Source organism: Panicum virgatum, chromosome 5K (assembly GCF_016808335.1).
Source record: "Panicum virgatum strain AP13 chromosome 5K, P.virgatum_v5, whole genome shotgun sequence".
Classification (NCBI taxonomy): domain Eukaryota; kingdom Viridiplantae; phylum Streptophyta; class Magnoliopsida; order Poales; family Poaceae; genus Panicum; species Panicum virgatum.
Window position 1 is genome coordinate 47,933,666 of NC_053140.1, and position 14,371 is coordinate 47,948,036.

The 14,371-nt window shown below is 56.1% G+C and overlaps 2 protein-coding genes across 2 annotated transcripts; both read left to right on the forward strand.

Annotated features, from left to right (window-relative positions):
- The first annotated feature begins 205 nt into the window (after positions 1-205).
- Positions 206-3,778, forward strand: LOC120707996 (receptor-like protein kinase HSL1). The gene is made up of 2 exons (XM_039993064.1): positions 206-2,935; positions 3,085-3,778. The coding sequence occupies exons 1-2, from the start codon at positions 301-303 to the stop codon at positions 3,540-3,542; spliced, it is 3,093 nt and encodes a 1,030-aa protein (XP_039848998.1). The 5' UTR covers positions 206-300; the 3' UTR covers positions 3,543-3,778.
- Positions 3,779-5,194: 1,416 nt separating this feature from the next.
- Positions 5,195-8,908, forward strand: LOC120707997 (40S ribosomal protein S8-like). Its single transcript, XM_039993065.1, has 6 exons — positions 5,195-5,313; positions 6,504-6,552; positions 6,672-6,744; positions 7,420-7,753; positions 8,208-8,383; positions 8,598-8,908. Exons 2-6 carry the CDS (start codon positions 6,549-6,551, stop codon positions 8,674-8,676), a joined length of 666 nt encoding a protein of 221 aa, XP_039848999.1. The 5' UTR covers positions 5,195-5,313; positions 6,504-6,548; the 3' UTR covers positions 8,677-8,908.
- Positions 8,909-14,371: the final 5,463 nt, after the last annotated feature.

A 14,371-nucleotide genomic window follows, 5' to 3' on the forward strand; every position in this document is an offset into this window, starting at 1 on the left:
ACAAGGACCCTCCGTCCGGATCACCCCTAATCCGACGAAAAAGCACGCACTAACCCGGGCAATTAGAAGCTTCGCAGAAAGCACCGGGGTCACCAGAACGACGCAGGATGGGGACGGAACGGGCTCGTGCCAGTCAACGCCGGTAGGATAGCATACAAAATAACAGCGCGGTTCTTGTTCCCGCCGCATTTGCTCACTCCGCATGTCTACCGCGCCCCGCGGCGGCCGTGCGCCACACAACCAACGCCAAGGGCCACGCCACCGCGCCTCGAAACCAGACCGGCCGGGACACCATCGGACATGGCACCACCGCGCCGCGCGCGCGCCCTCGCCTGCGTCCTCCACCTGCTGCTCGCGGTCGCGCTGCTCCCCTGCTGCTGCCTCCCGCACCGCGCGGCCGCGCAGTCCCCGCCGGCGGCGGGCGACGCGCGGGCGCTGCTCGAGATGAAGCGCGCGTGGGGCGACCCGCCCGTGCTCGCCGGGTGGGACGCCGCGGGCGCGGGCGCGCCCTGCAGCTGGCCGTTCGTCGGGTGCGACGCGGCCGGGCGGGTCGCGAACCTCACCCTCGCCAACACCAACGTCGCGGGGCCCTTCTCGGACGCCGTCGGCAACCTCTCCGCCCTCGAGCACCTCGACGCCTCCAACAACGCCATCTCCGGCGGGTTCCCGGCCGCGCTCTACCGCTGCGCCTCGCTGCGGTACCTCAACCTTTCCCAGAACTACCTCGGCGGGGTGCTCCCGGCGGACATCGGCCGCGGCCTGGTGCAGAACCTGACCACGCTCGACCTCAACGGCAATGAGTTCAACGGCACCATCCCGGCGTCGCTATCCAGGCTCCGGAACCTCCAGTTTCTCGCGCTGAACAGCAACCGGTTCGCCGGTACCATCCCGGCGGAGCTCGGCGAGCTGGCGAGCCTTCAGGATCTGTACCTGGCAAACAACCGGTTCGATGCAGGCCAGCTGCCGGCGTCGTTCAAGAATCTGAACAACCTGGTCAGCCTCTGGGCGACGCAGTGCAACCTCACCGGCGACTTCCCGAACTTTGTTTGGAGCCTCAAGAAGCTGCAAGGATTGTCTCTATACACCAACAACTTCACCGGCGACCTGGTAACTGATGGATTTGCTGCTTGGAGCTTGACACTAATCGACCTCTCAATGAACCAGATTGCTGGATTTATCCCGGAAGTGTTCGGGAGATTGGAGAACCTCACAGTTTTGAGCCTCTTCCAGAACAACTTCTCCGGCGAGATACCGGCAAGCATCGGCCTGTTGCCGTCACTGACAAAGCTGAGGCTCTACTCTAACAGGCTCAGCGGCACGCTTCCACCAGAGCTCGGGAAGCACTCGCCAGGCCTGTCTCGTATTGAGGCTGACGACAACGAGCTCACCGGCGGCATCCCGGAGGGGCTGTGTGCCGGAGGCAAGTTCCAGTCGCTCACCGCCAAGCGCAACCACTTGAACGGCTCCATCCCCGCGGGCCTGGCCAACTGCACTACTCTGTACAGCCTGCAGCTAGATAGTAACAACCTGTCCGGTGAGGTGCCCCAGGCTCTGTGGACGGTGGCGCAGCTCCAGTACGTGCAGCTACCGAACAACCAGCTCACTGGGAGTCTTCCAGCCACCATGTACGGTAACCTCAAGAGGTTGCTCATTGGGAACAACCAGTTCGTCGGCAACATTCCGGCTGCAGCAGTTGAGCTCCAGGAGTTCACCGCCGAGAACAACCGGTTTTCCGGTGCGATACCGGCGAGTCTCGGCGACGGCATGCCGCTGCTGCTGACACTGAACCTGTCCGGCAACCAACTCTCCGATGGGATCCCGAAGAGCCTTGCGAAGCTAAGCAAGCTGACGCAAATGGACCTGAGCAGGAACCAGCTCACCGGCGAGATACCAGCAGAGCTGGGCGCCATTCCGGTGCTCAGTGTCCTGTACCTGTCGTCGAACAAGCTCTCCGGCAACGTACCACAGGCGCTCGTGAAGCCGCAGCTCAGCTCCCTGAACCTGTCCTCGAACCAGCTTAGCGGCCAGGTCCCCGCCGTGTTCGCCACCGCGGTCTACGACAACAGCTTCCTCGACAACCCCGGCCTCTGCACGGCGGCTGTGGGATCCGGCTACCTCACCGGCGTTCGCTCCTGCGCCGGCGGATCGCAAGACGGCGGAGGCGTCTCGCATGGGCTCCGCACGGGCCTCCTCGTCGCCGGCACGGCGCTCCTCCTCGTCGCCGCGGCCTTCGCCTTCTTCGTCGTCCGCGACATCAAGAAGCGGCGGCGCGTCGCGCAGCAAGACAACTGGAAGATCACGCCTTTCGTTAAGGATCTGGGGTTCGGGGAGGCGTCCATACTCCGGGGCCTGTTGGAGGAGAACCTCATCGGCCGCGGGGGCTCCGGGCGCGTGTACCGCGTCACCTACACCAACCGGCTCAACGGCAGAGCCGGCGCGGTGGCCGTGAAGCAAATACGCACCGCCGCGCAGCTGGAGGAGAAGCTGGAGCGCGAGTTCAAGTCGGAGGCTGGCATCCTCGGCAACCTCCGGCACAACAACATCGTCAGGCTGCTCTGCTTCCTGTCCAGCGCCGACTCCAAGCTCCTCGTGTACGACTACATGGAGAACGGCAGCCTGGACAGGTGGCTCCACGGCGACGCCCTCGCCGCCGCCGGCGGGCACCCCGTGGCGAGGGCGCGGTCCGCGCGGCGCGAGCCGCTGGACTGGGCGACGAGGCTCAAGGTGGCCGTCGGCGCCGCGCAAGGGCTGTGCTACATGCACCACGAGTGCGAGCCCCTCATTGTGCACCGCGACGTCAAGTCGAGCAACATCCTGCTGGACTCGGAGTTCCGGGCCAAGGTCGCCGACTTCGGGCTGGCCAGGATGCTGGCGCAGGCCGGGGCGCCGGAAACCATGTCCGGCGTCGCGGGCTCGTTCGGCTACATGGCTCCAGGTAAGGATTCCAACTTGCTACTTGCAGTGGATTTCGATCTGTCCCGTTTCTTCAGATTCAGCCAGCAACTGGGAAGCACTCACTGTAGCAAATGTCACGTGTTCTCGTATTGCCTGACCTTAGATTGGGCCTTTGATGCTTGTCTGCAGAGTGTGCTCTCACCAAGAAGGTAAACGAGAAGGTTGACGTCTACAGCTTTGGCGTCGTTCTCCTGGAGCTCACCACCGGCAGAGAGGCCAACGACGGCGGCGAGCACGGCAACCTGGCGGAATGGGCACGGCACCAGTACCAGTCAGGGGGGAGCATCCCCGATGCCATGGACAAGAGCATCAGATACGCCGGGTACTCTGACGAGATCGAGGTTGTGTTCAGGCTAGGCGTGCTGTGCACCGCCGATTTGCCGTCGTCGCGGCCAACCATGAACGACGTGCTGCAGATCTTGGTCAAGTGCAGCGAGCAGACGCACCACAAGAGCAAAACGGAGCGTGGCCCGGAGTATGAGGAGGCTCCACTACTGCTGCCCAAGCACGAAAGCCGCCGGAAACAGCTCTCGAACGGCTCGGGGATTGACATGGACGAGAAGAGCGACTTCGACAGCATTGTCTGAAGAAACGAACCCACCACTGCACATGCTACTATGCTAGTTTCAGTGAACGGCTGTTGTAGTGATATACTTGAGTTAGCACATTGTACAGCAGAGAATTATGCACCCAATCCCCAACTGGGTACAGGGATAGTATAGAGCAGGTCTTGTGGCAGACCAAAACGTTCGGTGTGTTTCGCACTGCAAATTAACTTGTATTAAATCACACATATAGTAGACCGATCAAACAGAAGAACTAGCAAACACCACCGTTCAAACTGAAGCTCTGAACATCCATTCAGAAATCACAACTACGAGCTCAAGATTTTGTCCCCATGTTTACTGTGAAAGATAGAAGATTACACAGATAAACACTGACTGATTTGCAATGTCGCATCATAACACAAACTTCTTTACAAAGATGTGCGGCTCTCCTTCGTGAGAAAAGAAAGTAACACAAACTTGGAGGGATAGGGGGAAATGAATCTTGGATTAATTAAAGGAATGGTTATGGCTTCATTCAGACACCCGCTTCCACTTTACTGGTCACTGATGGCTTCACCCATGAGAATCATGACGGCCCGTACTGCGACCCCGCACGGGGCGTCCCTATATGCCTTCCGGAAGATGTTTAACATCTATAACTATAAAGCCCATTAACAGCTACTGAAGCCCAACAACGAAGCGAATCCTCCCGCACTCACTGTTCCGCAGCCCAAAGCCGACTGAACATGCTTACTGAAAGGCAGCACGCAACAGCAGCACAGAGCCAAGAGGCATGGAAACTTTTCATTTTTCAATAAAAAGAATATGAGAAAATATTGGATTAGCATATTCAACATTCTAAAATAATAGATTCAAACTTCTTCATTTCTAGTTTAATCATAGTAGATAAGGTAGTTCAACATTTTACATGGCAATGTCGAAATAATATAACTAAAATGTTGAGCTAGTATATCTATAGTGTTGAACTCATACCATAAAAATGTTGATATAAAAAAAATTAAAAAACTAATTCAACGATTTTGGAGGAAAGATCAACATTATGTGCGAATTATTTAAATAACATGTTAGAAATGTTGAAACAATATATTTAAAATGTTGAAATGGTACATATAGTTTGTTGACTTTTTTCTAAAAAAAATAAATAACGAAAAATATATAAAATGGATCTTGTTTTGTTTAATTAATTATGAACAACATTTAGGTCCAAACGAAATTTGAAATGTGTACATGGTTTGAGAGTAAAGTGCATTTGAATGTCCGGTCATACAAAATCAACCGCTAGCAAGTCTGGTGCAGCCACGTGTTGTCCTTCCCTCAGCTGCTGCTTTTGGCCCATGAAGCGCTTCAATGCTGGGCTGTCCCGCTCGTTCGGCAGTCTGCTTGTTGTTTACACGTGTACGAATCTCAGACCGGAAGTTACATATGATATCCATCTTCCGGAAGGTGCATATCCATCTTCCGGAAGGTGCATAGGATTCACGCCCCGCACGCACACCTTCTGGTCTCCCTTGGAAACGGGCCAGGTCCGTGCAAAACAGCGAGGGCTCTATCCGTGGGCCGACTAGTAGCCCAGGACTGAGCTCACGGGTGACGAGTTGGCCCAGAAACCGGCCCAGCACGCCGCGGAGACGGCTCAACTAAACCGGATAGGGTTTAGTCCTCTCTCCAGGGGGTGCGGCGCCAACTCCGCAGGTATAAATATCCTCACTGGGCGGAGTCTAGGGTTTTTAGTCCTCTCTCCAGGCGGCGCCTCCACATCTCGTCTCTCGGATCGGGAGGCGAAACCAAGGTAGCTCAACCCCCTTTCCGGCTCCATCCCACTCTGGTTGCTAGAGCTAATTCATCCATGCGCCGTGCTACTACCTGATTAGTATTTCTAGTGGAGAGTTCGAGTCGTTTTGGTTCCATTAAGCAGTGTCGTGTGTTGATTGGATTGAATCGTAGGCCTCGAAGTGGTGTGTTCTGATCGAATCTGATGTTCTGTAATCTCGATGTAATTTATGTTAATTCGTTGGTTTGTGGATACCTGTAGGTTCTCTCTGTGACTCATCTCTACGATCTGTAGAAATGTGGTGCCATCCTGGTTCACTAAAAACGTTTTAAATTATTCGGTTCTTCTTTTAATCCTGTCGATTAGTTAAACACGTTAGTGTCTATGAAGTGGATATGGTGGGATCCTTTGGTGGAACTGATTTGTTGACTCAGATATGCTGTTTCGACTTCAATAATTGTGGCCGCCACACTATGATCTTATTCAACGATTTGTGGTCTGCAGGTAGTTCTTAGGTTCGGCGTAGTTATGTATATGATTGTGCGATTGCTGATTTCTAGTCCATTTTTGTGATGTTCCGTACATTGGAACACTATTGATGTGCTTCTCCGTACTTCAGTGCTTGAATTTGTTTTGTAAGCTATGCGTTCCGTTTGGCCTTTTAGATTTCTGAAGGTTAGAATCTTCAGCTACTTTAAATGTTTGTGTAAATTAATCTTCTGGTGCTTCCATGTAAGTTGGTTTTCCGCTCCTGATAATCTGTCTGTATAAGAGTCCTTTGTTTGAGGTCGTAACCCTGCAGATGTGCATGTCTAATATTGTATCTACTTTTTTGTTGTGCTTCTGTATTTAAGTTGGAATAGTTTTGCTTATAGTAGCTCACTGCAGTTTCCATTGTGTGAAGTATACTGTGCAATCTGTTGAGCCAGAGGCAATGCGAAAAAAATCCTATTGTGTGTTCATTGACTACATGCACCCAGTGTTCAGTTAAATATCAGTTTAATGAGGATGCACCCTACGTGTTCAATTAAGATTATCTTTTGTTTATTTTTTTATAACTGTTATGGGCATCCAATACCAAATGTTAGAATAGTTTATCCTGAAAAAGTAAGTTAGACCATTTTTAATAACTTTCTGTGTTGGATCTCAATTATTTTTGACATACCACATTTAACATTTTTTGTGCTCCATCCCACTCTGGTTGCTAGGAGGAAGCGGAGCAGAAGCAGCCAGGCCAGCCCACCGCCGCCACCATGGGTGAGCGCCCGCCCGTCTTCCCTTCTCGTTCTGCTTGTGCTGCTGTAGTGTCTGGAGGTTGTCCGGTTTGAGCGATGCTAATGGCTGCTGCGGCGGTTGCTTTGGATGTCTCTGTGCAGGTATCTCGCGTGACTCGATGCACAAGCGCCGGGCCACCGGTGGGAAGCAGAAGGCCTGGAGGAAGAAGCGAAAGTAACGATTTCTCTCTCTTGTTCTTTCATTTGGATTTGTGTGGGTATGCACAGGTTTGTAGCTTAGTCAAGTGGTTGATAAGATCAGTTGTCTAGCGTTTGATAGCTTTGCATTTCGATTACTCGGTGGATCTTGAGGTATTTTTGATTATAGGAGCTGATCTGAGTTGTACAGATTGGTACCTCCTAATTATACACGCGCCGGGGGGGGGGGGGGGGTAGTTCCAGCGTAATGAGTTATCTGGCAGTGTTAAATAGATTATGCTTTTGATAAAACTGGATACTCATATCATTGTGAAAATGAAGCTGTTGTATCATATCGCTTCAATGTTTAGTTTTTAATTTTCAGAAGGCAAAATAATTTAGAATTCCCGGGAATTGTTTGGAGAACCTGTGATGGAAGTGCTCACCTTTAGAATTGTGTTATATGATTTGTATGCTTTATTTTTATTGATACTAAATGAATCCTAAAGTTTTTTTTTGCATTTAGTTACAAGTAATCTATGCAGTTAAATTCATATAATTTGTCAGTTGTCGGGATCATGTTTGTAAATCAGATGTAATACTGGGTTTTTGATGATGGGAATTGATGTCAGCAGCTCATTCTAGAAGTGTTAGATCAAAATAATTGTATATTTTGGGCAGAGACTTATTCAGTTTCTCATTTGTCTTGAAGGTACGAGCTTGGCCGTCAGCCAGCCAACACCAAGTTGTCAAGCAACAAGACGGTGAGGAGGGTCCGTGTCAGAGGGGGTAATGTGAAGTGGAGGGCTCTCCGCCTGGATACTGGTAACTACTCCTGGGGAAGTGAGGCTGTTACCCGCAAGACCCGTATCCTTGATGTGGTCTACAACGCGTCAAACAATGAGCTCGTGAGGACTCAGACCCTTGTGAAGAGCGCCATTGTGCAGGTTGATGTTGCCCCATTCAAGCAGTGGTACCTAACACACTATGGAGTGGATATCGGTAGGAAGAAGAAGGCAGCTGCTGCCAAGAAGGATGCTGCTGAGGTATGTTTTCTTGCAACTGAAAGTTTTATTACTGACTCTGTTTGTCTTCTGTAAGGAATTGGCTTCACTGTTCACATACTTTGTAGATTACAAATAGTAGCTCATCGTGTTATGTAGATACCGCTTATTCTTAAACAGACACTTCACCTGTCTTACAGATTTTTTTATAGAACTCTTCCTCTATCCACCTGTTGTATGTGAATAGCTTGTTTCTCCATTTCTTTGCATGTTTTTAGGTTTCTATATTCTATATGAAAGATATTAGAGTTCATTATTTCAAGTAATGTAGTTTGGTAGTCTTTGTTAGAAAACTAATAGTGATAGTTTTAGTTAAATTCCTTTTCCTTTACTCGAGGAGCTGTGATGGTTCCCTCAGCAGATCATTTATTTTTTGAGGTTGTCGGGATGTAGCGCTGTCAGCAGATCATTTATTTTTTGAGGTGAATTAATGCAGGGACAAGAGGGTGAGGCTGCAGCTGAGGAAGCAAGCAAGAGCAACCACGTCCAGAGGAAGCTTGAGAAGCGTCAGCAAGGACGCACACTTGACCCCCACATTGAAGAGCAATTTGGCAGTGGAAGGCTGTTGGCGTGCATTTCTTCCCGCCCTGGGCAGTGTGGCAGAGCTGACGGGTATGGAATATCAGAATTCTGTTTTTCTTAAAACTTTTAGCTGCCTGTATAATCATCATCAATATTGCAGCATAAAATGGAATGTTTGTTTGTAGCATTGGATCTAGACAATGCTGATATGTTGAGCAGCTGCACTTTGCGTGGCAATACCTGATTTTACCAGCTATATTGTTGCAGGCAGCTACTTACAGTAGCCGTTACTTTTGTATGACAGGTACATCCTTGAGGGTAAAGAGCTGGAGTTCTACATGAAGAAGCTCCAGAGGAAGAAGGGCAAGGGTGCTGCAGCTTAGAGGCATTCTTATGGATGTTCTACACTGAGGGTGGCTTTTTTGTTAGTATTGTCAAGCGCAGTGTTTAACGAGCACAATATTTTCTAAATTGAATCAACTAAACTAGCTAAGAATTAAGAATTTTCACCTGTCATGGTTGCATTCTCGTGAGGTTCTGTTTTCTTGTGCTGCAACAGTTTGTTAGCAGTTGTGGTTTATCTATGATATGGCTGTGGAATTGGTGTGCTCCCTATTTGATTTTACTGAGTGTTTACAAGCCATCGAGAAATTTGAACTGAGCTAAACTGTCAGTGTGACAACATCGAACGAGCAGGTGTCTTGCATGCGCTGATTGCGCAGCAGGCTCCTGTTTGTAAATCAAAATTTCTTCTGAGCTCGTTGGGTGCGCTGATATTGGCATACTATCCCTCCCGACAGGCTAATCTCACATACTATCAGCTACGGCCGCGGGACGCGGGCACTGCCTCACTGGCCGCGCCAAGTCCCGGCGCGTTGCCATGCCACGGCGCCGGCCGGGTGGGTGCGTGTGTAGCATCCCAAAAAATTCACCAAATTGAATCACGCACTAAATTTGTTTTTCAAAAGTTTTTCGTCACTGAGCTCAAATCATTTTTTTCCCGCCTGATCTCGCGATTTTCCGAAAAACCCGAACCCGACATCCGAATCCATTACCGTCCCGTCTCCCTGTTCGCCCTTGACCCGCGCGTCACGCCCGACCGGCGCACGTGCGCGTCCGGCCGCGGTCTTCGCCGTGAATCTCTCTCTCTTTTTTCTCTCTCTCTTTCTCTTTTTCCATTTCCTTTTTCCTTTTTCCTTTTCCTTTTTTCCCTCTCCCTCTCTCCTTTCTCCCTCTCCTTTGCCGCGCGCCCCGAGCGCCGCTCCGCTCGTCGCCGCCCCTGCCCCACGCGCTGCCGCACGCGCCCCCGCTCCCGTCCACGCGCGCGTGTGCGCGCCCACGCCGAGCCCCTCGCCGCCTTGACGCAAGCCTTGCCCGCGCGTGCGCACGCGCACCGCGTGGCCGTGCCGCTCCCGCGCCGCTCGCCCTGCCCGCCTGCCCATGCGCCGCGTGCGCAGCACGCGTTCCACGCGCCCCCAAGCCTCGCCGCGCCGCCCGTCGCTCAGCACCGCCTCCCTGTGGCCGCCTCGCCGCTCGCGCCGCCGCACTGCTCGCGCACAGCGGCCGGCCCTTCCCCATGTGCGCCTGCCCGAGCCATCTTGTCGTCATGAGCCGGCCTCGCCGCCCGCGTGCCGCTCCGTGACGCTCGCAAGCGGCCAAACGCCATTAATGGCGCCCGCGAAGCACGCTGGCCGACCACACCGCGGCCACCGCCCCACGACTCTCCCCACCGCCTTACTCGGCCTATAAAGAGGCCCCCGCGCCGCTTCCCCAGCTCCACAACCACCTCCACCGCCGCACGCCCTCCTCCTCTGCGCAGCAGCGCTACCGCCGCAAGCTTACTCCGCCGCCGCGCCTGCTTCCCGTGGCCGGCCCACTAGAGCGCTTAGGACCTTAAACACGATACAACTTGTTTTATAAAAGGAAAATGCGTGAGTGTGTGTGTCGTGGTGCTGCAAACCACGGCCGGGTGGCGGAAGGCACCCGCCCTAGCCCAGAGGGTGTGTACTCAGGGGGTAGCTAGTCTTAGATCGATCTCCCTTCAGAACACAAGAAACACAGCAGGATTTAGAGTGGTTCGGGCCGCCGGAGCGTAATACCCTACATCCACTGTGTGTTGTATTGCCTTCCCACAAGCGTGAGGAGGTGCGAGAGCTTGAGTCTGTATGGATGTCCTGTGCACAGCGAGCGCCTCCCTTTTATATCTCAAGGGGGCGCGTACACAGTCGTTGGATCCCCGACAGGTGGGTCCAACGATGTAGTATAACCTAACGCACTGTTCATGCATTATGGCGTCGCAGGCAAAGGAGATCTTTCTCTTGGATTCCCTCGCCTGCTCCCGGAGCCCTTCGTCCATCATGTCCTAGCGTCGTCTTGTCAGGTCGGGCCGGTCGCAGCTAGTGACACCGCCCGTCACATTGCTTAAGCGGGCGGTGTAGCTTGCGGCGTAGGCGGCATGATGAAAAAGTGCCGTGCTGTCGTATCCGTTTAATGCTACAGGCGGGCTCTGCGCGGGCGCGGCTCAGGCGGCTGCACTGTGCTCCTTGGTAATACGCGGCGCGCAGCGGGGCCTGACAAAAGGCTGTCTTGTGTACCACGGCGGCAGAGCACGCCTTGTCTATCGCATTAAATGCGGTAGGTGGGCGAGTCTTCCTCCGGAAGGCTCGCGCACGATCCCACGCCTCCGGGACACGTGGCGGCTTCGGACCCCTACACGGTGAGGGGAGTCCGGACGGGCGTAGGAGGTCCCGGACCCCTCTGGGGGTCCGAGGCTTCGGCGGTCAGCTTGGAGCTTCCCTTCCATGGAGACACGTGGCGCCACCGGACCCATCCTCAGGCGGGGAACGGTCCGGGGCCGTTGGCCTGGTGAGGGAAAAGCCTGGCCTGTGGGGCCTGGCTACTCCGTCTCTCCCGCGCAGCTACGGATAACTACGCGGGTCCTGCTTTGCTGCAGTAAGAGTGGGTATCCCTGTTGCAGGGTACCGACAGTGGCCCCCGGGCCCACCTTGGGGGAGGTACGAGCCCACAGGTGGGGCCACTTCTGCGATTTGGTACTATATAGCTTGAAGCTCCTTTCTGCAGGTCTTGACCGGCTTTGACTACCCATTGGGTTGGTTGCTGCCTCATCACGTCGCAACGGATTACTGACTAAGGGCCCCACGATAAGCGGTTCACTTAGTCACACGCGCGACGTTTGGCATTGTTGCGGCCGGAGTAAACGGATCATTTACCACCGGCGCAGCTCCCGAAAAGCTCGGCCACGCCTATGATTAATGCGCGCACGTCAGCTCGGCTTCCGCCTTGCTTCACGCGCGCGGGCGACGGTTCGGATCCCGCCTTTTCGCACCCCCGTTGATTACCCACCCTCCCTGACAGGTGGGCCTGGGCCCCTCACGTCATGGACTGGGCGGCTAACTCCTGGTGCGAGCGTCGCTTGAGTTCCGGCGACGGTTCCGGGGCGCGCTGGTTGAGACAGGCTTTATAACGGGGCATACCGTATCCTATGGTTGCTTTCCCGCATTCGTCTTCTTCCTCCAGCCTTTGCGCCCCTTTGCCTCCGAGCCTTCCTTGACCTTCTCTCCCCCCTACACAGGCTCCTTCCTCGCCCGTCAGGAGATGGCATCCCTTGTTCATCCCCGTCGCTTCCAGACCGAGGGAGAGCTGAACACAGTGCGCCGCCTGCTCGGGTGGAGCGCTCAGGAGACCGGCTGGGGGGTGCGAGCAGGCTCGGTTCCCCTTGGCAACCTCCGCGCCGGGGAGTTCGTGCTATTTACCTCGCACGTCTCCGCCGGCGTGGGGCTGCCGATTTCTTCATTCTTGCTGCTGCTGCTGGAAGACTTCGGCCTCCAGCTTCAGCATCTGACGCCCCACTCCCTCCTCCTGGCGTCCATCTTTGTGCATTTATGCGAGATGTTCGTAGGAGTGCGTCCCTGCGTCATCCTCTTCCGCTACTTCTTCATCCTGGTGAAGTCCGGAAGGAGCAAGGACGAAGTGGGAGGGTACTACTTCCAGATAAGGAGCGACCTGCCGACTCCTTACATTCCGGGCCTTGCTGGCGGAAGGTGGGAGGAGTGGCGCAGGGATTGGGTGGTTGCCACCACCGAAGCCAACGAGCGCCTTGTCCTGCCGACCGCGGGGCCCGCCTCCGACAAAGCGTCCTGGAGGGCCAAGCCATCGCTGCAGCCGGAGTTCGACTCCGTGCTGGATAAGATCAGGTCACTGGCAGGGAGCGGCCTCACCTCGTGGCACGTGCTCGGCGACTTCGTGAAGCGCCGGATCGCCCCCCTGAAGCAGCGGCCGCGACCGGCGTGGAGCTTCACCGGCCTCAACGATTGCAGCAGGACCCACCGCGGGGAGGGAAGCGACCTGACCCAGGAGGCCTTGGAGGTCCTGGTGCGGAACGTGACGGGAGACACCTTCATCGCAGAGAATCTGATCCTCCCGCAGAGCATAGTCCCCCTCTGCGAGGACCCAGCGAGGGTGGCGGTGCTGGCCACCCTGCCAACCCTGGACGACGGGGGACTGGCCCCGCGGCAGACCGGGGGTGACCCGAACCGTGGGCTCCGGATCCCTGGCTCGTCCGGGGATCAGGCTACGCTAAGCGCTGCGGGGTCCGGTGCCACTACGAAGGGGAAACAGGCCGCGGCTGCGGCCGGCTCCAGCCGGGCCCAGAGCAGCTCCGGTGCGTCGTCAGGGGACGTAGGCCGGCGGAGGCTACTCCGGGGCGACGGGACCCTGGTGTCGGAGCCCGCCGCGAAGCGCCAGAGGTCTTCCGAGGGCGCAGGCCAGGGTAGCTCCCGGGCTGCTGGCCCCCACGGGTCCTCTGGCGTAACTGGACCACCACCATCGCCGCCGAAGAATTCATCGCGCCGGCAGCAAGAGCGGCCGCAGCAGGAGCAGCCGCAGGAGCAGCGGCAGCAGGCACGCGGACGGCAGCAGCAGCAACAGGAGCGACCCCGGGTTGCACCCATGCCGCAGCCGCAGGTACAGCAGCAACGGGCGCAGGCCCGGGTTACGCCTGTATCGCAGCTGCAGGGGCAACAACAGCAACAGCAACAGCAGCAGCTGCAAGAGAAGAGGCCCGGGCTCCGGGGACGCTGGGTCCCCGGTTCTGCTGGGTTAGTGTCATCTTGCTCTCCTCCCTTGCGCCGGTGTTCTGTTTTTTTTTTGTGTTGACGGCTTTTCTGCTTTGCTACCAGGGCTTCCCGCCCCAGCGGTTCTTCTACCACCGTTGGCACATCAGCAGGTGCCCGGGCGGCAGCGACCTCGGCATCGACAGCGACGGTGGCAGTAGGTGCGGGACCCTCAGGTACGGCGTCCTGTTGCTAACTCCGTGACACATGATGCGATGCTGACTGTCATGCCATTTCCAGACTCTGCAGGGCTCAGTGCAGCAGCGGCAGCGGCGGTGGCGCCGGTGCTGGGTGCAGCCGCTCCTGACGTATTGGTGGCGGGGGCACTCGATGCGGCCGCGTCTGCCACGGCAGCAGCGGGAGCACCGAAGTTAGGCCCGGCCGCGGCCGACTTGTCGGCAGCGGGGGCACCAGAGCTGGGTCCGGCCGCGCCCGACTCGGCGGCAGCGGAGGTGCCGGAGCTGGGCCCGACGGCGCCCGACTCGGCGGCAGCGGAGGCGCCGGAGCTGGGTCCGATGGCGCCCGACTCGGCGGCAGCGGAGGCGCCGGAGCTGGGCCCGGACGCGCCCGACTCGGCGGCAGCGGAGGCGCCGGAGCTGGGCCCGGTCGCGCCCGACTCGGCGGCAGCGGAGGCGCCGGAGCTGGGCCCGGACGCGCCCGACTCGGCGGCAGCGGAGGCGCCGGAGCTGGGCCCGGACGCGCCCGACTCGGCGGCAGCGGAGGCGCCGGAGACAAGTGCTGCAGCGGAAGCCCCTACCTCCAGCTCCGGTCCTGCTGCGGAGGAAGAGTTGGAGGTGGTGTTTGGCAGGCGGCTCCTGCAGCTCCAATCCCCGGAGGAGGATGCGACTCCGCTTCCTCAGGTGCTGTTGCGAGTTCGGCGTTCAATTGAAGAGGCAACCTCCTCCGCCGAGGTGGCCTTCCGGCGGGAGTGGTCTGCGCTGGAGAG

What these genes read in the sequence shown, in the direction of transcription:
- LOC120707997 (XM_039993065.1), top strand. An exon ending in GCCTGGAGGAAGAAGCGAAA is followed by an intron (nt 6,745 to 7,419) that starts GTAACGATTTCT and finishes TTTGTCTTGAAG; the next exon opens with GTACGAGCTTGGCCGTCAGC. An exon ending in CAGTGTGGCAGAGCTGACGG is followed by an intron (nt 8,384 to 8,597) that starts GTATGGAATATC and finishes TTTGTATGACAG; the next exon opens with GTACATCCTTGAGGGTAAAG.
- LOC120707996 (XM_039993064.1), top strand. Translation starts at nt 301, where the DNA reads ATGGCACCACCGCGCCGCGCGCGCGCCCTCGCCTGCGTCCTCCACCTG. An exon ending in GTTCGGCTACATGGCTCCAG is followed by an intron (nt 2,936 to 3,084) that starts GTAAGGATTCCA and finishes GCTTGTCTGCAG; the next exon opens with AGTGTGCTCTCACCAAGAAG.